At 61.3% G+C, this 24,079-nt stretch overlaps 2 protein-coding genes across 3 annotated transcripts; one reads left to right on the forward strand and one right to left on the reverse strand.

Moving 5' to 3' along the window:
* The first annotated feature begins 1,851 nt into the window (after nucleotides 1–1,851).
* On the forward strand, nucleotides 1,852–20,758 carry MAPK8IP1 (mitogen-activated protein kinase 8 interacting protein 1). Of its 2 annotated transcripts, none has more exons than XM_023653938.2 (12): nucleotides 1,852–2,093; nucleotides 12,705–12,810; nucleotides 14,675–14,977; nucleotides 16,469–16,550; nucleotides 16,859–17,671; nucleotides 17,852–17,927; nucleotides 18,495–18,667; nucleotides 18,905–19,014; nucleotides 19,098–19,214; nucleotides 19,309–19,379; nucleotides 19,489–19,587; nucleotides 19,929–20,758. In XM_023653938.2, the coding sequence occupies exons 1-12, from the start codon at nucleotides 1,993–1,995 to the stop codon at nucleotides 19,999–20,001; spliced, it is 2,124 nt and encodes a 707-aa protein (XP_023509706.1). In that variant the 5' UTR covers nucleotides 1,852–1,992; the 3' UTR covers nucleotides 20,002–20,758. The 2 variants fall into 2 exon arrangements, with proteins under 2 accessions (XP_023509706.1, XP_023509707.1); XM_023653939.2 differs by lacking the exon at nucleotides 1,852–2,093 and adding an exon at nucleotides 11,535–11,731.
* FREY1 (Frey regulator of sperm-oocyte fusion 1) lies at nucleotides 20,756–22,439 on the reverse strand. Its single transcript, XM_001489293.5, has 3 exons — nucleotides 21,434–22,439; nucleotides 21,170–21,243; nucleotides 20,756–20,983 (listed from the first exon to the last, which is right to left on the reverse strand). Exons 1-3 carry the CDS (start codon nucleotides 21,535–21,537, stop codon nucleotides 20,862–20,864), a joined length of 300 nt encoding a protein of 99 aa, XP_001489343.1. The 5' UTR covers nucleotides 21,538–22,439; the 3' UTR covers nucleotides 20,756–20,861.
* Between the last annotated feature and the right edge of the window lie 1,640 nt (nucleotides 22,440–24,079).

Here is a 24,079-nt window from a genome sequence, read left to right on the forward strand (position 1 = left end):
GAGAGCCTTGTTAGTCCACACCCCGACTTCCTGTGGGAAGAATATCACCAGCTGCCCTGCACAGAGTGAGGAAGGGGAGAAGGAGGGGCTTGACCCTGGGACTCGGCTCATTTTTGGCTCTGCTTTGAAGCTCCTGCTGGCCCCCTTCCCACCAAGACCTGGGCCTCCCTTCCCCTGGCTTCTAAGTGGTTTCGGCTTGGGCTTGGAGCTAAGATTTGTTCTTGAGCAAAAGGTTCTGGAAGATAGAGTTGTCCTCCACACACACTCCTGACCTGGGGATGCTCCCTAGTTGAGGCAAGCACACATTCTCAGGAACAATTATTCGCCACTATGACAAGACTGCTTTCCTGGGAGGAAAGCGGACCCCACAGCAGCAGATGGTTGCTGTTGGGCCTAGTGGAAGGAGCCTGGGCCAAGATGGCAGGGAAGGTCAAGTGGCTGCCCCTCTGGGCTCAGGGGCAGGGAGAAGAGAGGCAGCCAGGGCCTTGGGCTCCAGGTGCTGGGGTGTTCTTGGGCCTGGGCCGGGGGGCTGGTGACTGCAGGACAGGCACCTGCAGCTGCTTTCTGGGTGCCACGTTGAAGGGAAAGGGAGCTGGCGTGACCAGTTGGCAGTCCAGCTTTGCAAATACTGTTCTACCAGCTGTGCAACAGTTTGCCAAGCCTCTTCGGAGAGCAGTGAAGGACAGAACCTCTGTGGTTCTCTCAGGTGGCCAGAGAAGCCAGCGAGGTGTGGCCAGAGGCTCTGTGTCACCAAAGCCAGGGCCCTAGCCTTGGCCAGAAGCCTGAATGTCCAGTAGTCCACACTCTGAAAGAACTCACAAGCTTAACCCTCTGAGGGGAGAGAAGGCCTGGAGGAAACCACAGCCCAAACCTAGCAGGGGTAGAGGCCCTGGAGGAGACAGAAAAACCACCCAAAGAATCCCCAGAAGTCAACTGTGGGGGCAGGAGGAAAGGCCCCAAGTCTTAGAAGGTGAGAAGCCAGCTATGGGGTGTCTGTGGGTGCAAAAGAGGGGTGCTCTGCAGGAAATGGAATTGAGGTGATGGAGAAATCTGGGAAAGTCCTGACATGAGGGAGAAGCTAAAAGAAGCCAAGAGGGGCTCAGTTCAGTAGTAGCTGTTTGGGGCCAAAGGGGCTAGGGTCAGTCTTTAGAGAGGAGACCCTCTAGGGAGAGTCCTTGGAAGGGTCCCCTCAAGGTAAGGGGACAAGATGGGGTGAGACCTGGATCCCAACAGGAAGCGAGGTATTCCCGGCCTCCAATGACAACTCATTTGTATTACCTTTCATCCTCACAACAACCGTGAGAGGGACCATTATTGTCCCCATTTCACAGATGAGAAAACCGACCTTAGGACTGTGAAGTCATTAATGCAAGGCCACACCACCTATCCATTTGGGGAGCCAGGTTGTCACTTCATACCACCTGACTCCAAATCCGTCTGGTCTGCTCTAAGAGCCGGCTCCCGACACCCTCTCGCCTTCCTCCAATGACCCTCCTTTCCTGTCGGCCTTCTTTGTCTGCTGCGGGGGGCCAACCAGACTCCTGGGGATCGGCGTCCCGCCAGTAGTTACCTGACACCCAAGCGCTAGGCCCATCCCAAGGGCCCGAGGGGCCGAGGCCGCACGGAGACGGAGGGCGGGGTGGGGGGCCTCGCGCCAAGGGAAGGGGGCAGAGGAGTCAGAGCGGGATTTAGGGCGGGGCGGGGCCGCGGCTTCAGCACCAGGGAGAGCGCCGGCGGGGCGGGGCCGGGGGCGGGCCGGGGCGGGGCGCGGAGGCCCGGCAGGGCCCGGGGGCGCGCGGAGGGCTCGCGCCAGAGCCGAGGGCGGCGCGCCGTCGGTCGGAGCCGCGCCCGCCCCGTGCAGGTGCGCCCGCCGCGCCCGCCCAGCCCGAGCCCCGCGGCGGCGGCGGCCCCTAACCGCGCGCCGCCTCCTTCCCCGCCGCCGCCGCCGCCTCGCCGCCGCCTCCGCCCGGATGGCCAGGGCTGTGCCGGAGAATGGCGGAGCGAGAGAGCGGCGGCCTGGGCGGGGGCGCCGCGTCCCCGCCTGCCGCCTCCCCGTTCCTGGGGCTGCACATCGCGTCGCCGCCCAATTTCAGGTGAGAATCCCCGGCCGCCGCGCCCCGCCCTGCGGCCCAGGCTGATCTGCCCGGACCCCCTCCCCCGGCCCCGACACGCGCAGCCCAGACCCCGGGAACGGGAGGGCGGCGTGGGGATGGGGCCTCTTCCCCGGACAGAGCCCCCAGACTCCCCCTCAGCCGCCAGTGCAGACGGATGGCCGCCGCACAGCCCTGGTGCAGCTGCTCCGCCATTCCGTGTCCTCGGCTTCGAGATTCGGAGCTGGAATTGGAGGAGGGGGCGCGGAGGCCGCCTTCCTTCCCACTTTGGGGCTGCGGCGGGGCCTGGGCTCTGGATTGAGATCCCAGAGGAGGCAGGCAGCCTGGGGCTTTGCCTGTGGCCAGTTCAAAGGCTTCTGAATAGAGATGGGAGCAGGTTGCGGTGCCCCGCGGGTCCCAGTTTCTTGGGGCTGGAAGGAGGGAGTCGTGGGCCCCTCCCCCAGTCCTGCCTGGCCAGAGGGTCCTAATTCCCGGGCCTGGCATGGCCAGGACCTCTGTGGATTTGGGCAGGCACTGCCCTGGTCAGGTGTTTGCAGGTGCAGAAGGCTCAGCCTCCACCGGGAGATCCTCGGCCCCGCTGTGGGAAGGGGAATGTGGGTTGGGTGGCCCCGGAGTAGCCAGGGACATGGGGGGAGGGTCCCTGCTGGGGTATGTACCCAGGACCATGATCTGAGCCCCCCGCTCTCCCCCTCCCTGCCCCCTTCTGGTGCTAGGCAGAATTGGGAAGTGAATTTCAGAGAAGCGGACAGTGGGTGTTGTGGGGGAGGGTCCCTCCACCATAATCCTGGCCCCAGGTGGAGAGGAGGGTAGCTGTTCCAGAGCCTAGGAGGAGGCCTGGACTGACCCCATTGTCTCTCCATCTAATGAGCTGGCGCCTGCCCCTCTCCTGGGGCCCCCACCCCAGCCAGGCCCCAGCTGGGCTCTGGCGCCTGCCCCTCTCTGACCAAGGGGTTGCTGGCTCCCTGGCCCTCAGGTGGGCAGGGACCCCTGGGGATCTCTAATGACATCATTAGCACTAGAAACTTCCCCTGGGGTCCTGAGCTGAGCCGTGGGAAGACCAGAGGGAGGGGACCAGATGGAGGGGGCCTGGCCTGAAGGCTCCAGGGCTGGGGTCTTTGCGGTTAGTGCCTCAGAGGCCCAGGTCTAAGACTGACTCCCCCTGGCACGGCCTGCACTGCCCCCACGCAGACACTGCCTTCCTACCAGGAGGCCCCTTGCAGTGGCAGAGCGTGGAGCTCAGAGGGACCTGGGTTCAAGTTCTAGCTCCACCGCTTTCTAGCTGCATGACCTGGGTAGGTTTTTGTCATCTCTGAGCTCCAGCTGTTAGGTGAGCTAATTAAGATTGATTCCCTGATACACATCACGTGATGCTCCACAAGTGTCAGCCCTCCGTGCTAGCGGGCATTTAGGTAGCTCAGTGTCTCAGAGCGTTTTCCCGGAGCCGGCTCGATTAACCCTCCTCACCACCCTGGGCCAGCTGTTGCTCTGCCCATTTTATAGATGAGGAGACTGAGATTCAGGCATGCAGGGGGCTTGCCTGAGGACCCCAAGGAAGTCGGAGCCCGCGGCTGGCCTGGAACCCACGTCTGTGTGTGCCCAATCGGCTCGACCTCCAGGCCCTTCTTCAGGCCCTGAGGGCAGCTCTGCCTCCCGCTTCTGCTCCCTGATCCCCACGTGACAGAGCTCTCTGTCCCGCCCTGCCCCTGGCAGGCAGGTCACCATGGACACTTTAGCGAGAGGAGCTGACGAGGCAGACGCCAGCCAGTGAGTGCGTGCAGCCCTGGCCTGGTGGGCGCTGGTGGCAGCACGCCAAGGCTGTGGCGTGGGCCGGCCCTCCAGGACACCGTGGCCTGGCTCTGGTCAAGGCTGGCGCGTGGGAATAATAAGGGCCGTGTCTCCAGCCCCACATGGCCTGCCCACCTGCTCCGGCAGCCCCCGCCGCCCTTTCCCTGGGCCTGACTTGGTCTAACCCAGGTGGTTTCTGCTCTCTCATGGCTCTTTGGTGGGGTCATGGATCCAGCTGGCCTGGCTCTGAGTCCTGGCTTGGCCTCCTTAGCTGTGTGCCCCACAGCTGGGCACTCAACCCCCTGAGCCTGCTGCTTCTTCCCCACCATGGCGGCTTCAGCACCTGCTCAGGGCAGGCCTAAGACCCCGTGAGACGGCACAGGTGGAGTGTTTCAAGGGCTGTGGAGAGCTGCACTCATCCAGGGCTGGCTTATTATTCTTATTATTATTGTGTGTATGTGCCCCCAGCACAGTTGTCAGCTTCCGGAAAGCATAAGGAGTCAGTACGGAAACTTTGGTTTCCCCGATGTGCAGCCCAGAGTGCTCAATCACGCCTTAGTAGTTGATTATTTAATCCAGGATGAAACCGGATGCCGTCGTCCTTCAGTAGAGAAGGTGGCAGGGCCCACAGTCAGGGAAGAACGGAGGGGAGCACCAACCTGGGGAGCCCTCGCTCTGCCCGGGCCCGGCTCTCGGTGCTTTCTGTGCAAGAGCATTTAGTCCTCACCAGAACCATACAAACGGAGTATTATTATTATCCCCACTCTGCAGATGAAGAAACTGAGGCATAAAGAGGTTGGGTAGGTGGCAGAGCTGGGGTGGAAACGCAGGCAGTCTGAGTTCAGAGCGAGCCTGGCGAGTGCTGGGGGAGAGTTGGTGAACCGGGCACGCGCATTTGTCTGTTGCTAGTTGGTTTGAATACGTATGTGTTTTGGGTTTTTTTGATTATAGAAATGTTCCAACCAGTTACTAGTAGTTACCTCTGGATATGGTATGGGCAGGGGGATTTTCGCTTATTTTACATACTTCTGTTTTATTTGACTTCTTGTTTCTACAGTAAGCACAGGTTAATTCTGTAAGTTACAAAATAATAAAAGAAAACTTCAAATTAAAGTGATAAGTGTTCATTATAAGGAAAACTCTAGAAAAGAGAATTTAGAAACTTATGCAATGGATACTTTGAGCTGGGTAGGTGGAAGGAAAGGGAGAGAGGGTGGGACAGTCCGTGTGGGAAGGACAAAGGATGCTCATGGTGGGGCCGCCCAGTGGCGTAGTGGTTAAGTTCAGCATGCTCTGCTTTAGCGGCCCAGGTTCGCGGGTTTGGATCCTGGGCACAGACCTACACCACTCATCAGTCATGCTGCGGCGGTGTCCCACATACAAAATAGAGGAAGATGGGCACAGCTGTTAGCTCAGGGCCAATCTTCCTCACCAAAACAAACCAACCAAAACCACATGGGTGCTCATGGAAAGTAAAGCGAGCAGCCTTGCCTGGAAATCAGCTCATCCAAACCACCCCCTTCCATTTTACTTAAGAGGAGACAAGAGAAGGTGAGTGGCTTCCCTGAGAACACACAGCAAGTCTGGGGCAGAGCTGGGACAGAACCCAGGCCTCATGACTCACTGGATGGTGTTCTCTCTGTCCTCCCACACTGCCTCAGGGATGAGGAACAAGGTCACTGAAGAGCACGGGGACCTCCTTATTTATCTCTTCACAAGGTCGTACACACCTCACTCTTCCTTTATTCACGCAACAAATCTGTGCTCTTTGCTAGGTTCGGCAGAGGGCTACTCCAGAGGCACAGACATGGGCCTGGCCATCATGCAGGTGGCAGTGTAGAAGGGAGACAGACAGACAGACAGATGGACAAGGCCTTGCCAGACAGGCTGGTAGGTGTGACGGTCAGCTCAGCTTGAGGAGAACTGAAGCCCACAGTGGGGCGCAAGTGGAGGGCGGGGCAGGCGGGAACCCTAGGCCGTGTCAAGATGCTGGCCTGCTCACCAACAAGCAGTGGGAACCAGCAAGGGCTTAGGAGGCAGCAAACAACAGCCTCGGGCTCCATCTTGGGACAATCACTCCAGCTGCTTGGTAGAGAGTGGACAGGAGGCCGGGAGAAGGAGTGGGGGGATGTGAGGCAGATTGAGATGCGGGATTAGCCCACTTGGTGAGGGAGCTGATACGAGGGGTGGAGGAGAGACAGGAGTCCAGGCTGATGCTGCGCCCCCTGGGGGTGGGGTACCCTGTGGAAGATGAGAGGTTTGGGGCAGGGTGGTGAACTCATTAGCAGACCTGCTGAATCTGAGGTTGGTGATGTTTGGGGGGCCAACTGGAGGACTCAGGCAGGCAGTTGGCTTGGGGTCTGGAGCTCAGAGGAGAGGATTGGGCTGGGGCCAAAGACCCTGGGAGTCTCAGAGAGAGAGAGAGGCGGCCATTGAAGCCTCAGAGAGAACATCACTACCCAGGGGGCAGCAGAGTGACGGGAGATGGCCCAGGACCAGGCTGGGGCATGCCAGCCTTGCGATCTGTTCAGCCAGCCATGGGTGGCAGGGGAAGGGGCTGGAAAAGTTGTTGCTGCTGGAGCTGCCCCTGCCCCAGCCCCAAGCCCTGGGCAGCTCCACCAGGCCCAGGTCCTGATGAACCCCTGGTGTGGGGACACATTGTTGACTTGTCCCACACGGCAGGGAGATGGCCAAGGCAGGATGTCAACCCATCATTTGATGTCAGAGCCTTAAAGTTGGTCTCTAGATTCTTGGGGCTGAGCCTGGACTATAGCTTGGACCCCCAGTGGATCCCACAAATTGGGTCACTGCCAGCATCCTTTGGGGAGTCTGGGATGCCATCTCTGTCCCTTGGCCCACTCTTGTATTCATTCAAAAAATCTCCAAGAGCATCGACCACAGGCCTGGCCTTGTTCTGGCATGGAAGATGGATGTGGTACTGTCATAGAGCATCCAGTGCCGCAGTCAACCAGTATTTCCTTTAGTAGGCATTTATTTCGTGCCTGTGGTGTACAGGCTTTGTGCATGGTTTAGAGCAAGGATGGGGAGTTGGTGCTGGGGTGAACATAGTGGCGTCTGCCCTCAGGGAACACAGCTCCATGAGAGGGCAGGCAGCCCGGGACCAGGACTGGGAGCCTGGCGCTGGGTTGGTGTGACCTGGTTCAGAAAGTCTGTCAAGGAGGGGCCGGCCCGGTGGCGCAGCGGTTAAGTTCGCACATTCTGCTTCTCCGTGGCCCAGGGTTCGCCGGTTCGGATCCCGGGTGTGGACATGGCACCGCTTGGCACACCATGCTGTGGTAGGCATCCCACGTATAAAGTAGAGGAAGATGGGTATGGATGTTAGCTCAGGGCCAGTCTTCCTCAGCAAAAAGAGGAGGACTGGCAGTAGTTAGCTCAGGGCTAATCTTCCTCAAAAAAAAAAAAAAAGTCAAGGAGAGCAGAGGAGCAAAGAGCTGCCCAGATCCCACCGTGTCCGAGTTAGGGTTTCTTCCTGTGTGGCCTTCACCACGGGAAACCACAGGGTCATACGTTCCTTCTGCTCGTTATGTTAGTTGCCATTTTCCGCATTCACAGACTTTATAATCCTCATCCAAGGACAGCACGGTAGTCCGTCCACGGCTGGAAGTCCATCCACCGGACAGCCGTGGTATCACTGGCCCCTGGCGCTGTTTTCAGTTCTCTCCTGTTATGGGGAGTACGTGTCCTTGTGGATAAAGGATTTTCCACCATGAGAATGTTTTCTTGGGGCAATTTCCTACAAATCGAATTGCACATCCCAGAGTCCTTTCTCCATATCAGCGCCAGAGTTTGAGCCTGTCAGACACATTCTGACCCAAAGCAGGGTCGTCCGTGGGGCTTGTTTCCTAAGTTGGATTCGCTTCTTCACTGGAGATGACCTCAGTGTGGACATGGTCAGGAAGGGAATCCCAGACCACAGGGACACACCCAGCCTGACCTCAGTGTCCACCCAGCACTTGGAGTGGGATGGAGAGAGGCTTCTGAGCCGGAGGCTGGGCCTGGCTTGCTCCAGCCCGCCCTTTCAGCCATCACCACCTTCCCAGAGGCCTGCACATCCCACCCCGGACTCTGACGTGGGTGAGGGCACAGGAAGTTGAGCTGAAAGGAGAATCGACTTCAAGATTCCCGAGGGAAAGGTCTAGAAAGACCTGGGGACACCAGTGGCTCATTCATCCAAAGACATTTATCAAGTACCTATTGGGCACCGCACATTGTTGCTCAAGAGAGACACGATGCTGCCCTCGTGGACTGACTGCTCTAAGGGGAGCCCACCACGGGTCACTAGCCTAGTGTTGGGGGTGGGGTGGAAGGGTGGTGATACAGGCTGGAAGGGAGGGGAGGCCCTGCTGAGCCTTCAGACCGTGGGTGAGAATTTTAGCCCCTTTCCCTAAGGGCTAGGGGAAGCTGCTAAAGATTCTGAGCTGGGGAGGGGAGACAAGCCCAGATTTGCATTTGAGATGTTGGTTCTGGTTGCCCAGTGGAGAAAGGGCTGTAGGGGAGCTGGGGCGATGGGGAGCCTGCTTAGAGTGGGGCGCCCGAACCACAGGCATCCTGAGAACCCACGGGAGCCAGCTCTTTGCTCAGCACTCAGGGCAACAGAGAGACAGGCTGGACCCTTGGACCCCTGATGCTCTCTGTCACAAGAGGGGCCCATGGGGCAATATGGCCGGGACCCAGGGTCACTCAGCTGGCATCCTCACCTCGCTCGGGGAGAGCCAGGAACAGGAAGACAAGAATGGCTTCTGGACAGCCAAATGCCTGGCTCACATTTGGCCTTGCTCAGCGAAAGCCTCAGCCCTTTACCGCTTAACCCTTACTCTGCGTACGCGTCTACTTCAGTGAAACTGCAAACCGGAAAGGGCTGGGGCCGATGGAGGTGGAACCAGGGTAACAGGGAGACATGCCAGCACGTGGCCAGGGAAAGGCCATGAAATAAACATCTGAACACAAAAGGCACGTTTGTTCATTGTGGAGAGCTCAGCTCAGGAGGGGGCGGGGAGCACGAGGCTGGCATGTTCAGAATGCAGCGGGCAGCCAGCTTGGCCCAAAGAAAGGAGTGGGGCCCTGGAGCTGGAGGAGATAAGGAGATGCAGGAAGAGGGGCCTCAAATATAAAGATAGACCCCAAAGGTCAGGGAGGTCTCGAGAGACCGAACCCATGACTCACAGTCACCAAATGTTAATATGGATGCGACCTCGGGTGCCATCTCACCCGAATGGGCAGTCAGGTCCCATGGATCGGCAGTGATTCCCCCGAGGGGAAGCTGCTAAGGTATCCAAATCTAGAGGTGAGGGATGCCCACCTGCCCTCCCCTGCAGAGGGTTGTGTGATTCCCCTGGAGGTGGCCTCCTGGTGCTCAGGTCTCAGGTTTCCATGCGGAAGGTGGATTGGCGAGGTCAGGAGGAAACCCCCCTCCACCGTCCCTTCCACTCCTCCCCCCTCCCCTCCATCTTTTCCTTCCTCCTCCCTTCCTGCCCACAGTTGCCTTCCCTGAGCCTGGAAACCAAGGGTCTGTTTCGCTTTCCCTCCACGAAGCATCTCTGGGGGCTTTGGCTGGGAGACTCAGAACACCCGGTGCCTGGAGGAGAGGGGAGGAGAGGGCAGGGTCGGGCCAGGAGGGGGGTGACTTGTGAAGGGTACTCCTTGACCAGTCCACCCCCTTGATCCTTGGTCATGCCCTCCTCACAGCACTCTGCGATTCACAGACACTCCGCTCTGCCTGTCCTCCCCAGCAGCCTTGAAGTGAGTGGGCAGGTATGGGCAGCCTCATTTTATATGAGTGAAACTGAGGCACCATATGTCTGAGTCTTAGTGTTCCTCATCTGTAAAATGGGCAAAATAAAACCCTCTCCCAAGGCTGTAGTGAGGATTAAGGGAGATGCAGAGCATAAAGGCTGGCGGCCAGGGCGCGGCAGCTCAGGAGATGGAGCAGCCGCTTCTCGTAAGTGAAGGAGTCAGGATTTGATCTCAGGGCCCCTCCCTCCAAGCCCGCCTCCAAGGATGGCACAGCTGTCCCTGCCCGTGCCCAGACCTGTCATCCCAGGAAGTGGGAATGTTGGGTGATGCCGAAGGTGTGCAGATGAGCTGAGAAGCCCCCAGCCCAGGTCCAAGCCAGAGCCCACAGGCCTGCCCCAAACACTTCGGTTTGAGCGGAGCAAGTAGAGGCTAAGGATGACCCCTGACAAGCATCCAGCGGGCACATACTGAGTGCTTAGTGTAGGCAGGATGACCTTGCCTGCTCTGCCTGCCGGGAGCATAGAGTCTAGACCAGAGCTTGGAAGGAGGGGACCTGTGTCCATCACCTGCAGGGTACAGGCTAGGGGATGTGAGCTCCATCCACTTTTGGAGCAGCCTGGGGGGTGTCTGCTCCACCACCCTGCCTTGCATCCACGCAGATGGTGACATCAACCACAAGGGAGGGGATGACGGGGACCAGAGTGTTGCCAAGAGGGCTTCCTGGAGGAGCGGGCTGAACCGAGCCTTCTTCAGCAAGCATAGGTTGAGAGCCTACCATGCACGCCATCCAGGCGCTGACTTAGACGCTGGGAGGCAGGTGCGGGAGGCAACCACACGCAGAGGCAGAGACCTTGAATGCCGGGCCAGGGAGTCGGCTGCTAGCCAGGAACCCTGGGGGGTTTTGAAGGGGGTGGGGCAGGGGGGGGCAGAAGGTGGTGTTTCCGCAGCTTTGCCTGATACTAGTAGGTGGGTAGAGTGGCGCAGGCGTGGGGAGACTGAGGCAGGCAGGCCAGTCGGGGGCGCTAGGACTGCAGAGGCAGGAGCCAGACCACTTCCATGCCACACCCTCCCTGGCTCCCCGGGCCCTGGGAACCTACCACCCCTGGACTCCAGGTCAGAAGAGGCCTTAAGGAGCTCCTTGTCCATCCCATCCCCTAACCCCAGGCAAAATCCCTCTCTGCTGTTCCTTCCAGGGCCCTTCCAGCTTCTGCTTATGTCACTCCTCAGTGACGGGAAGCTCATTACCTCCCAGCCCTTCCAGCCCTGCTCTGAGAGGTCCACACATGGGCTGCTCCTGCTGTGGAGCCTCCTGTGCCCATGGGCACTTCCTGGGTGCTGAAGCATGGAGCCTGGCGAGGGGGCATGAGAGAGAGCTCAGGCCCCCAACCCCCATCACACTGTCTGGGCCCACGGAAGCCTCTCGGAGGAGGTGTGGGGGCTGAGCATGTGGCGGTGCAGATAGGGCATCCATTCATGGAGAATTTTGGATGCCCCCCCCATCTCGCCACCAGGCATGCTAAGTGTGGTGCTGGCCCTTTAAAGCAGATCGGGGGCTGGCTTTGAGGGGGAAACATCCCAGATTTCTGCCATCTGTTTACAAGCCTGGGCCAGGGAGCGGGGCCACCCCAGCCCCCGACAGGGGCATTGGAAGGGCAGGTGGAGCTGGTAGCATCGATTGCAGTAACCTGATCCCGAGGGGGAGGCGGCAGCGACAGCCAGCAGCGCTGCATCGGCGGGGCAGGCGGCCGGGGGAGGAAGCTGCCTGCAGCTGAGGGCTGGGCCAGCAGAGCTGGGGCTGGGGCCCGGGTCGGCAGCCGCTGCCTCCTCTCCCGGCCCATCTATTTTTAATGAGCTCCCCGGGCTTCTGCAGCGGGCAGGACGCAGAAAGGCAGGCCCTGGCGGTGGAGGCCCGGGGCCCCAGCCCAGCCCCGAGCCCTGGCCCCCGCACCCTTCTGGGCATGAGAGGGCGGCCCTGGGGCCGCACAGCCCCCCGGCCGGGCAGGGCTCTCCATGCAGCTGGTGCTGAAGATGGATTCAAGCCCAGACAATGACAGCTGGTTGGAGGACCAGTGGGAGCGCTGGTAGGGGATGTGGGGGCTGGTGGGGGAGGGGGGACGTTTGGGGGCAGCTCCCTTGAGCTCTGGGTCTCTGTTTGGTCTGATGGAGGCAGGAGGCAGGGGGTATGGACCTCCTGGGTTCTTCTGGCGGCTGGGCTACCACCTCTCCCGGGTGACCTTGGGCTGGTGGGTCTCCCTTGCTCCATGCCTCAGTCTCCTGGTTTGATTTAGGAAGAGGCTCAGAATTCTCCCCAACTTTCCCAACAGAATTCTCTCGAATGTCCTCCCACATCAAAGCAGGCAGAGTGCCCAGGGTTGGGGGTGAGCAGGTGCAGGGGGTGGGCAGGCAGCACAGTGGCTTGGGGTAGGGGCCCAGGGCTGGCCTTTCTGTGGTTGAAGAGCTGAGACCAAGAACACAGGATGGGGCATAGTCTCTCCTGGAACGAGCTGAACCCACCCATGCTGACACCAGACTTCCCTTTGCTTGCTCCCAGGGCTCAAGATGCCTGGGTTTTCCTGGGCTGGGGGCAGGGACGCCTCCTCAGAGGCTGGGGAGGGGCCTCTGCCAGCCCCTTGGGTCTTGTTGTGGCACGGATGCCACCGGGAGCCCGCCTCCTCCAAGCATCCCTTTGGAGTCTCCTCTCGTCTCTCTGCATCCTCCACGGGTGAACTGGCCTTGGCACCTGCCGTGACCCTGGCAGGCATTTCTCTGGCAGATCTGAGGTCCCAACCAGCCGGACCTTCTAGGCACTGCCTCCTGGTGGCAACAGGATGGCCAACTCCCAGCCGGAAGGAGCCAGAGTAACCTGGAGCCTCCCCTTCCGCTGCCACCCCTGGAGGACTGCCTTTTCTCATGAGCCTAAAACTCTTTCCCTGCCTGTTCATTACCGCTTGCATTGGCATGGGTGGACCCCAAGTCCCATCTTGGAGGCTAGTATCTACCATCAGTGGGCCATGCACTCCCCATGGAGTAACTTTGGCTTCCTGTCCCCACCAGGCTTACCCATGACATCAGCCTGGAGGAGTTTGAGGATGAGGACCTCTCGGAGATCACCGATGAGTGTGGCATCAGCCTGCAGTGCAAGGACACCCTGTCGTTACGGGTAAGGGTGGGTTCCTGGGAGCCCCTGAGCGAGGCGGCAGGATGGGTAGGGACAGGCGTGGGGGCATCCCCATAGCGACAGAGAGGCCTTCCGGGCCCACACGGCAACCTCATTCAATGAAATAACATGCAGGAAACATCCAGTACAATGCTTGGCACATCTTGGGCTTTTAATTGGATTTTTTTTTTTTGCCAGGGGCTAAGGCAGGAGGCAGCTCCTTCAGCTGCCCCCGAAAAGGGAGAAGGCAGCAGGTCTTGACATCTAGGCCAGTAGCAGTTAGGGCCAGAGTAAGGGAGCCCCAGGACTCCCCTAAGTCCTTGCAGTGCAGCTTGGCAGAGGGCCTGAGGCAGAGCAGGGTGGAGTCGAGTGAATCTGCCGTGCTTTGGGGCAGGAAAAAACAGCCAGCGCACTGCCTCTGCTGACCTACCAAACCACAGCCCTGGGCCTGCCTCGCAGACCCTCTCGGGCTGCAGTTGTAAAGGCTCCCTGGAGGGTTAACCCAGCATTGCTGCTGCTTGCGGCCCCATGGCTTTGTCATTGGACAGATGGCTGTCTGCGTTCCCCAACTTCTGAATCCTGCCAGGAGTCCTCAGGGTGTGGGGAGCCCGGGTCAGACGGGGATCCCCCTTTGTCTTTTCAGAACAAGAAGAAGGGGCTGCCAGCCAAAAATGGAAGGCAAAGCACGGGGCTGGGTGGCAGAGCGCAGAGCCTCTCAGCCCCCAGGATGGGGGGGTGGTCAGTGTAGACATGCACTTAGGACAGAGGTTAGCAAAGGCAAGCTGCAGTGGAGTGGGATGGGGTGCCTGTCTCTTTGTTGACTTCCTGTTGCCCCCAGAGATTCCGTAAGCTCTGCCACACAAGAGGAAACCAGGTACCCCGTACCCCAACCCTCCACCCTCTGGCCTGGCCAGGAAGGGAAGGAGGCAGAGACCGCTTATTCTGGACTTGGGGAATGGTCCCCGGCCCTGACAAAGCTTCTCTAAGGTCACATGCTTGTTCTCGGCTCCCACACTGTGCTCTCCCCTTACATGCACAGAGCCTTGGAGCGGGTGGTCCCTGCAACCAGCCAGGGCCCTGAGGCAGTACTAGCTAGGGCTGTACCCACTGGGGCCTCTCAAGCCCCAGGGCACTCTCACTCTTGCCGGTGAGTCCTCACCTCTCTGGGAAGCTGGGAGGCAGTTAATTGGAGGGTCAGGGGATCTGTCCAAGGTGCCGGGAGTTGGTGGCAGAGCTGGAACGGGAGCCGGGCTCTGAACTGTCAAGGTTAGGCTGGCCTGAGGAAACATCTCAGGTTGGAGGAGCCTCGGCCTGTGGACGGAGTATGGGGGAATGGGGCATGCCACTGCCTTGTCCCCGTGTCCCCTACTTGCCCCTTCCTCTCCGCACCCCTCTTCCGGCCGCGCTCAGGTGGCCCTCCCGCATTCCCTCGCCTGGCTGACACTGTTTTCCCCGCTTACCTCTTCAAATGCTAACCCCGCATCCCTTGTGGGGCCCGAACTCCTTGGCGACCCTGGGTCCCCATGGCAACAGCGGTGACCTCACTCTGGGCTCGGCTTACAACCCGGGTGAGGTCACCGGCCGTTACCAAGGGAACGGGAGGGTGCAAAGAGTCAGGGAGGGGAGGACCATGGGGAGGGAGAGGAGTGGCCTGTCAAAGGCGCCAGCCAGCATGGGGAGGAGGTGGCCTTGCGCATCCTCGCGGGCTCGCGGGGGGCGGGAGGGCGCGGCCCCGTCGCAGCAGGCCCCGTGTGGCTCCCTGTCTCCCCCCCGCTTTGCGGCGGCGGAATGGGCTCGCCCGGGGGGGCGGAGCGCAGCGGCCTCGGCCCCGCCCCGGCCCCGCCCCCTGACGCTGGTCCGCGCGCAGCCCCCACGCGCCGGGCTGCTGTCTGGGGGCGCCGTCGGCGCGGGCAGCCGGCTGCAGGCCGAGATGCTGCAGATGGACCTGATCGACGCGGCGGGCGACACTCCCGGCGCCGAGGACGACGAGGAGGAGGACGAGGAGGAGCGCGCGGCGCGGCGGCCGGGAGCGGGGCCGCCCGAGGCCGAGCCCTGCCAGGAGCCCGCGCCCCGCGGCCCGGGCCAAGGCCAGGGCCCGGGGGGTGGGGACACGTACCGGCCAAAGCGGCCCACCACGCTCAACCTCTTCCCGCAGGTGCCGCGGTCTCAGGTGAGGCGCGCGGCCTGGGGCGGGGCTGGGGGGCGGTGCCCGGGGCGGAGCCGGTGGCTGCGGGAGGGGGAGCTGCCCGTCCGCCTTGGGGAGACCTCTAGGCTTCCCACGGGGAGGTCCCTGGGAAGGTGGTCTCAGAGGACAGGTAGGATCTGCCCTAAGCGGGAGAGAGGGCTGAGTGGGCTGGCTGGGTTTGGAGCCTGGAGGAGGCGTTGAAGGAGTGAAGAGGCCAGGCTGGGAGGGGGCCAGTGGAAGGATCTGGGTAAAGAGGGAAGTAAGTAAGAGATTAAGAGACCAGGGCTTTGAGGGGCTGCAAGGGTCTGAACTTGGGCCCTCAGGCTCGGGCAGGCTTTCCCTTTTAGGGTCTGGGGTTCCTGGTGAAGGTGGAGCGAGGCAGGGCCGGGAGCAAAGGGCCTCTGAAGTGGTCTTGGGAAATGGTGAAGAGTTGGGGATGGGAGCTCAGAGGTAGCTGCCAGTTTGAAATGTGGGCCACTGGGAACTCCCAGAAAGAAGGGAGAGAAGAGAAATGGGAGGTGGAGCCGCTTGGCTGAGTTGGGGGCCCGGAGCCCCTGGGCTGGGTGGCTGGATGCCAAGGAGAGTTGAATGGGGTGGAAGAGAGCCAGGCTGTGGCCCTTTGTCTTCCAGGCCCAGTCAGGAGAGGTGGGGCTGTTGGTGGAGGGTGCAGGGGCTGCAGGGAAAAGATTGATCCCTTTCCCAGGATCCTCTGGGGTGGATTTTGGCAGCCAAACTCATGAATGTGAGGGCCTGTGAGGGTGTTCCCAGGGGGAGGGGGCCTAAGTTGTGTGGAGGGAGCCTTGTATGTAGGCGTTGTGGAGAGGGGTCCCCAGGGGCTGCGGATGTGGGATAGGCAGCCCAGGAGACCCAGGAAGGGGGGCCGCTGACAACTACATCTGTCATTTCTCAGTCTGTGCTCCTGGGGAGGTGGGAGAACCGTGTCGTGGATTCGTCATTTGGATGATTCATCCCACTGCCCCAGCCCAGCTGCTGGGGAGACCCTCGTGCTGTTTCCAGGCTCCCCTAGAATGTCTCTGCCCCTTCCTTCCTAGGGCATAGCTTCCCAAGCTCCAGGGGACTTGGGCTGGAAGTTAGCATCTTCCTTGTAAACCTTCAGTGTCTGGGACTAAGGGTCTGGCTCTGTCCCCAGATGGCTCCTGCTTCCCTCCCTCCCCCACACACCTCCTCTCCCACTCACCACCACACACATTGGCCATCACCACCTTTGTTGAGGCTGATAAGAGCATCTCCCTGACGGTTGGCCAGCTTCCCTGAGCCAGGAGGGAGGGCCATCTAGAGCCAGGAGGCCTGGCTGGCAGAGCTGTGACTTGCCACCCCTCCTCCCTGCTCCAGGGGTGGGGTGGGGGTGGGGGCAGCAAATGGCCTAGGGATGGCCTGATGGGGGCAGGGCCAGGGCCTCCCTGTGCCGGGCACTGTTGACCGCTTCTGTCACAGGGCCTTTTGTTCCCTGCACAGGACACACTGAATAATAATTCTCTGGGCAAGAAGCACAGTTGGCAGGACCGAGTGTCTCGGTCATCCTCACCGCTGAAAACAGGTAAGGCAGGACCCTTTTCCTTTCCTGGCCCTCCACCTGCCCTGACTCGGTCCCCACTGCAGAGAGCAGACCCAGCTCCAGGTTGCGGAGGACAGGTGAAGTGCCTGTCCCACGGCCCTGAGCAGGCCCACTGGGGTCTGGGGTCCGCCGTGGAGTGGGTTAGAGGCCTGGCCCCAGCGCTGTCACGGGCTTCCTGCCTGGCAGGCTGGTCTTGGTTTGGGGGTCGATGTGCTGAGTGGAGGGAGCAGATAGCCCGGGAGTCAAGGCCGGGAGCCACCCCCTTCAGCCCTGGCCTGCCCGCTCTCCAGGGGAGCAGACACCGCCACATGAACACATCTGCCTGAGCGATGAGCTGCCACCCCAGGGCAGCCCCGCCCCCACCAAGGATCGCGGCACCTCCACCGACAGCCCGTGTCGCCGCAGCGCTGCCACCCAGATGGCGCCTCCCAGTGGGCCCCCTGCTGCCCCCGCTGGGGGCCGGGGCCACTCACATCGAGACCGCATCCACTACCAGGCGGATGTGCGGCTAGAGGCCACCGAGGAGATCTACCTGACACCAGTGCAGCGGCCCTCAGACCCCGCAGAGCCCACCTCCGCCTTCTTGCCGCCGGCCGAGAGCCGGATGTCAGTCAGCTCTGATCCAGACCCTGCCGCCTACCCCTCTGCTGCGGGGCGGCCGCACCCCTCCATCAGCGAGGAGGACGAGGGCTTCGACTGCTTGTCGTCCCCGGATCGGGCCGAGCCGCCAGGCAGCGGGTGGCGGGGGAGCCTGGGGGAGCCGCCGCCACCTCCCCGGGCCTCGCTGAGCTCGGACACCAGCGCCCTGTCCTACGACTCGGTCAAGTACACGCTGGTGGTGGATGAGCATGCGCAGCTGGAGCTGGTGAGCCTGCGGCCGTGCTTCGGAGACTACAGCGACGAGAGTGACTCGGCCACTGTCTATGACAACTGTGCCTCGGCCTCCTCGCCCTATGAGTCGGCCATTGGGGAGGAATACGAGGAGGCCCCCCGGCCGCGGCCCCCCGCCTGCCTCTCCGAGGACTCCACGCCCGACGAACCCGACGTCCACTTCTCCAAGAAGTTCCTGAACGTCTTCATGAGCGGCCGCTCTCGCTCCTCCAGTGAGTCCGCAGCCGAGAGCTGGGGGATCCCGAGGGGGGAGAGGCGACAGGAGGGTGCTCCCGGGAGGCGGCCTCAGGCCCATCTGGCTCAAGGCATGAGGACTGAGAGCTCTCTGCCTGCTCCCCTGACCTAGACCAGGGCTGGGGCCATCCTCCTCCTGCCCGTCCCTCTCGCTGCAGGTGCCGAGTCCTTCGGGCTCTTCTCCTGTGTCATCAACGGGGAGGAGCAGGAGCAGACCCACCGGGCCATATTCAGGTAGAAGCGGTGGGCCAGGCTGGCGAGGCAGCCGCTGGGGTCACCCCCCTCCCCGCCTCTGCCATCACTACTGGCATGCATTCGTCCACTCAGCCCCGGGGCACAGCGTCCGTCCTCTAGGAACTCAGAGTAGGGGCATGGAGTGGATGGTTTCGGTGCAGTACGGCCTCTGCTCTGCTGCCGGAGCCCAGGACTGAGCACCTTATCTGGTGGGGGGCACACCCCGGGGGCACCCTGCAGAGATGGTGCCTGACCACACCCCAACTCCCTCACCGCCCTCCTTTGCATGGAAGTACTCACATCCCATGCTCTCTCCCGGTTTTATCAGGGGCTCTGGTCACTTCCTCCCTTGGCCCATGAGTTTTTCGATGGCAGATGCGTGTCTGGTTGACCTGATTGCCCCCAGGAGCTAGCGTTGTGACAGGCACACAGGATGCTTTGCAAATGTTTGTTGAATGAACGATGCCGAGGCAGCTCCCCGATCCCAGAGCAGGGGGCGGAGTAGATGGATGGCCTGGCTGGAGAGGCCCTGGGGGTGAATTCATTACATGCCCTGGCTGGGGACAGGTTTGTGCCTCGACATGAAGACGAACTTGAGCTGGAAGTGGATGACCCTTTGCTGGTGGAGCTGCAGGCCGAGGACTACTGGTACGACGCCTACAACATGCGCACAGGCGCCAGGGGCATCTTCCCTGCCTACTACGCCATCGAGGTGGCCAAGGAGCCTGAACATATGGCAGGTAGTGTTCCTTTCCCCCTACCTGGTGCCACCAGGCCCCACATCTGTCCTGCCCCGACCTGCTGCTGGGTGAACCTATGCTCCAGATCTCAACCCGGGAGGGGGCCCGAGCCGAGGTGACTTTAGGTCAATTTCACAATTGAGAAAAGGGAGGCCCTGGCAAGTTGGGCCGTCCGTGAGTTGTGGCACCCTCTGCTGGCTCTGCCACGCCTCGCCTCGCCTCATGCTTGCTTTCCAGCCCTGACCAAAAACAGCGACTGGGTGGACCAGTTCCGGGCCAAGTTCCTGGGCTCAGTCCAGGTTCCCTACCACAAGGGCAATGACGTCCTCTGTGCCGCTATGCAAAAGGTACCTGCTCCCCGTGGGGGGTCTCCGTCCTCTCCTGGGGAGAGGGACCCCCAGCGCCTGATGTTCCCTCCCCTCACCCACAGATTGCCACCACCCGCCGGCTCACCGTGCACTTTAACCCGCCCTCCAGCTGCGTCCTAGAGATCAGCGTGCGGGGTGTGAAGATAGGCGTCAAGGCTGATGACGCCCAGGAGGCCAAGGTGACCGCCAGCTCCAGCCCCCGCTCTCCCGCCAGACCTCCACCTGTGCCCCCTGCAGGCTGGTGACCACTCTCTTCTCTTCTCCCTCCTGTAGGGGAATAAATGTAGCCACTTTTTCCAGTTAAAAAACATCTCTTTCTGCGGATACCATCCAAAGAACAACAAGTGAGTCGGGTGGGACAGAGTCGAGGTGTGGGCGTGTCTGGAGCCGTTCCGGTAGGACGTGGGGTCCACGCCCCGTCCTGCCTGCAGACAGACCGCTGTCCTCCCACAGGTACTTTGGGTTCATCACCAAACACCCGGCTGACCACCGGTTTGCCTGTCACGTCTTTGTGTCTGAAGAATCCACTAAAGCCCTGGCAGAATCTGTGGGGTACGTGTGTGTGTGCCCGTGTGGTATCTTGCCGAGGACCCAGCCCACTGACAAGCCCGAGACTCAGGCCCTAAGCACCTCCCTCCTGCTCAGCATCCTCCCTCAGTCGTCCCCGCAGCTCTGCACACCTGTCTCCCCTCACAGCGCAGTGGCCTGGAGAGAGGGCGGGGGTCTTGAGGAGCAGCTTCCAAACTTAGGGGCTGCTGGAGTTGAACTCTTACTCAGGAAACGCAGTTCGCGGAGAACAGAGCTGAGCAGCTGCGCTGGGGGGGCTCCCGTTGGAAAGCCTCGGCCCCGGGTCCCGTTCCTCCACAGCCATCGTGTGTCTGCCTGCCTCCTAGGAGGGCGTTTCAGCAGTTCTATAAGCAGTTCGTGGAGTACACCTGCCCCACGGAAGACATCTACCTGGAGTAGCTGCACTGCCCCGCCCCCGACACCCCCGGGCCCTCAGGCTGGTGCCAAGACAGCTGCTGCAGACAGGATGTGGCGCTGCTGGAGGAGGGGCACCGCCACCACCAGAGGATGGGGAAGTGGAGGCTGGTGGCTGAGGGTGGGGAGGGCGGGGGTCATGGGGAGAGGCAAATGCGGTTTATTGTAACATATGGGATTAGATTCGTCTATGGAGGACAGAGCGGGCTGCCCCGGGATTGGGAGGGGTGGGCTGGGGGTATCAGGCCTCTGGGGTACCAGGAAGGGTACCCATCTTAGGAGCAGAGGGTTCTGCCCCATCCGGGGCCTCACTTCTGGGCCCAGGGCCTCTGGCTCTCTGGCTGTTGGCTCCTGCCTTGACAGTGCCCATGCCACCTGCAAATGCCCCCCTGCCCAACTCCCAACCCCCACCGGAGGCCCTGCGCTCAGAATGAGCCCAGCCACCTCCCCAGGACTTTGCAGTAAGGAAACGGCAGCAGGGGGACGGGCAGTCCCTGTCCCCAGCTCTGTCACCTGTGTGGCCTCTGGATGGCTCCCACCAACCTCACTGGCATGCCTGCCCCTGGGCAGCGGTGGGGCCTCACTGGGGGAGGAGAGAGCTGCAGCAAGGCCCTGCCCAGCAGGAAAGGGAACCTTCTGGACTAGCCCGGGCCAGCCGGGACCTCTTGGCTGCTTCGGCTGTAGCCCTGTCTTGGTCCTGTCACACTGGCCACAACTATTAAAGTGCCATTTCCTGTCTGGACCGCAGTGGGTGCCTCTCCTTGGACCCCCTTCCACGCCCAGCTTTTTTCCCCCAGGAGAGCTCACACCTTTGCTGCATAGAATAGCTTTATGAGGGGTGCCCGTCACAGGTGCGCGTCGTAGTAATACTCAGCCATGTCCGGCCCATCCCGCTTGCGTGGCTGGGCCTGGGAGAGGAGGGGTCGAGGCCCTCGTGGCCATGGGTGCTTGGGCCGAATCCCATAATCTAAAGAGAGAAGAGGCTACGGGTGGGAGGGGGACTCTGGCTTTGAATCCGTGAAGTCACCCCTGGACAGATGCTGTCTGGGATGAGAAGCCCCTGAGGCTGGCCCCGGTGTCCTCCCCTAGGGCATGTCTGCCCCATTGGGGAGGGGGGAGGGCAGGGGAGGGAAGTGGGGAGATGAGACGCTACCATCCACCAGGCCAGCAAGCGGCTGCGAGAGTTCCAGGGGGGCTGAAAATTCCTCAGGGATAGATCGCTGAGGCCTGTGGGAGATGTTGGGATGCTCAGCCCTGGCCCCAAATGGTGCTGCCACCTCCCTGTGGAGGGGGAAACGGCCCAGGGCGGGGGACTGGGTGAGCCCCCTAACCCCCAGGATGACGGGGGCAGCACGGCAGAGCCCCCACCTCCCGGGCCCCCCGGCCCTGTGGAGCTGACCCTGTGCCCCGGAGGTACCTCAGCGGCTGGGGGCGCAGGAGGGCAGCTGCCAGGACGAAGTAGAGGAGAAAGAGGCTCAGCCGGGCCCTGGGGTACAGAGCCCCCAGCATAGCAAGAACCATCTCCACTTGGGTCCCTAATCCCAGCTTCTGCCTGCCCCTCCCCCACAGAGGCCGGAACCTGCCGCCAGCTCCTGGGGCCACCTCACAAAGGGCCTTAGTTCCAGGCTCTGCGTCAGCACCAGCTCCGGGCAGGCCAGAAACCTCCACCGTGAGGTTTGGTTTTTGTTTATTTTACTGAGGCTGTGGGCCAACAGGTGCCAAACCACAGCCTGTTCCACTGTCATTGCCCAAGCGTGAAAGGCATAGACCTTTGGGGTCAGATCTCAGTTCAAACCCTTGCCTCTTGCACGTGGACACCTCACTTAATCTCTGTAGGCCTGTTTCCTCATCTGTAGATAAGGTACATAAATGAGCCCAAGGTCTGGCACGCAGTAGGCCCTCAGCAGAGGTCATGGTCACTGAGGTCATGAGGGACACTACCATCTGACAGGCTGGAAAGTGGCCACAAGAGTTCCAGGGGGCTGAAAATTCACAGCCTCAGTAAAATAAAACAGAAAACAAACCTCAGCATCCTCACCACCCAGAGCCCCGCTCATTCCCCCCCCCCAACCCCCGCTTCTGCTGCCAGCACCCGCGCTCTCTCAGTAGTCCCAGGGAGGTCCTGCCAGCTGAAGAGCCCAGAGCATGTCACTCAGCCCTGGCCACCTCCCAGATGCCACTAGAGGGGAGCCTGTCTGAGTGACTTCCCACTTTGCTCCCAGCAGCTTAGAAGAGCCTGGCCCGGGGGCTCCACAGGCCTTGCCACCACCCCGGAGGCTGGACGAGGGATGGCAAGTTAGGTGGCAAAGCCTGGCACCTACTCCTCAAAAGGAAGCTTCCCGAGGGGAGGGCTGGGGAGGGCTGTGCACGGCAGGGTCCCCAGCACATGACACCTGGCGGGGTTCAGTAAATATTTGTTGAGTAAATGCAGTGACAGTGTGCTGGAGTCTCTCTTCGCGGGCCTGAGGCAAAGCCCGGGTTCCTGCCGCGCCAGACCTGGCTTGTTCAGAAGCCCGAAGGCCCCAGCCCAGGCCCGCGGAGTCAGAAGCTGCCGGCTGAGCCCTGGGGTCTGCTCTGTGGAAACCCAGTTGCTTCTAACACAGCACACCTCCTGGCAGGTCCCACGCTCTCCTTGGTGCCCAAGGCCCAGAGAAGGATGTCCCTTGCTTCCAACCCTGACCCCTGGCCCTGAGTAACCCCCTGATGCTGACAAGTTCTGGCGTCTCCCTCAGCCCGTCCGCTCACCTCTAAGCCCACACTGACTTCTCGCCGATCACCTCCCTTTCCACGTCCTGGACACACGGCCTCCCACAAACCTGCCATAGCGTCCCCTGTCCCCACCAAGGGTCACCTTGCCAGAACTGCAAGTTCTGTATGCCGTAACTCTAAACCCCTCATCCTTCACCCTCTCGCCTCTGAGATGCCACCCTGTTCTCTCTACCATTACCACTCCCACGGCCCGCCTGAGTGACCCCTAAACCTCTCTACCCCCTGCCATTGCCTTACTTTGGCCCCGTCCAGTTTCAGGTCTCTGCCCACAGTGTCACTCCACATCTCTGCCCACCAGGCCGCCCTGCACCAGGCTGCTGGGACCAGGCTTAGGCAGCCCCTCCCCCACTGCCTCCCAGAGGCAGGTTGAGTTTCTTGCATGGTATGTGATGGTCTGTTGGATGTGACCCTGACCTTCACCTCCAGCCTCTTCCCCTCTGCTCCTGCTCTCTACTCCCTTCTGCCCCAGAACGGCTTCACACCACTGTGACACTACTGCTGATTTCTGCACACACGGCCACCCCCGCCAGTCTGCCCATCGGAAAACCGATGAAGTCTTACCAGTTTACAGGCCTGCATGAACGAAGGCTTCCCTGACCAGTGCGCCCTCCCCGGGCAGCGGGCCAGGCAGGCAGGCATCCCCCCATGCCCACTGCCCATCTGGACCACTTCCTATGCACACCTACCTGCTGCAGTGACCCCGTGCACTGCACGCACACACACGTCCATCTTCTCCACCAATCGGTGAGAACTCGAGGGCCAGGAGCTGTGCCCTCCTCATTTCTGAACACACAGCACAAGGCCCAGAGCCCGCTTCAGGGCAAGCACCCAGCAACACAGACTCAACAGGTCATGGGTCCTGAGCTATGACGCCCCTCCCTGGCAGGCTCAGAACCTTCACTCTCCAGCCCAGGACCTGGGTGGGGCCTCTCCGAGGCACTTGGGGAACAGTCAGGGAAAGGCTGGCCCCGAGGGGTCTAGGCGGAGGTGAGGCATGGCAGACACTGGGGCAGACGGAGCCATCTTAGGACTTAGGGGACCGCCATCTGGCTGCCAAGTCCAGCAGGAGAGTGTAGTCTGTCCCCAGGACAAGGGCAGCAGGGGCAGAGTCGACGATAGGGAACGAGCAGGCAGAAAGACCAGCCTGTGGCCACACGGTCCAACCCCTCTCCCCTCCCCAGCAGTGTGCACCCTTCCACCAGGGAGCTGGCAGGGAGAGTGTGGGGGGACCCCAGCTTCAACCCCCTGAACCTGCACCCAGCTTTCTCCCAGAACCTCTCGGGCTCCCATCCCC

The sequence above is a fragment of the Equus caballus genome, chromosome 12, assembly GCF_041296265.1.
Source record: "Equus caballus isolate H_3958 breed thoroughbred chromosome 12, TB-T2T, whole genome shotgun sequence".
NCBI lineage: Eukaryota > Metazoa > Chordata > Mammalia > Perissodactyla > Equidae > Equus > Equus caballus.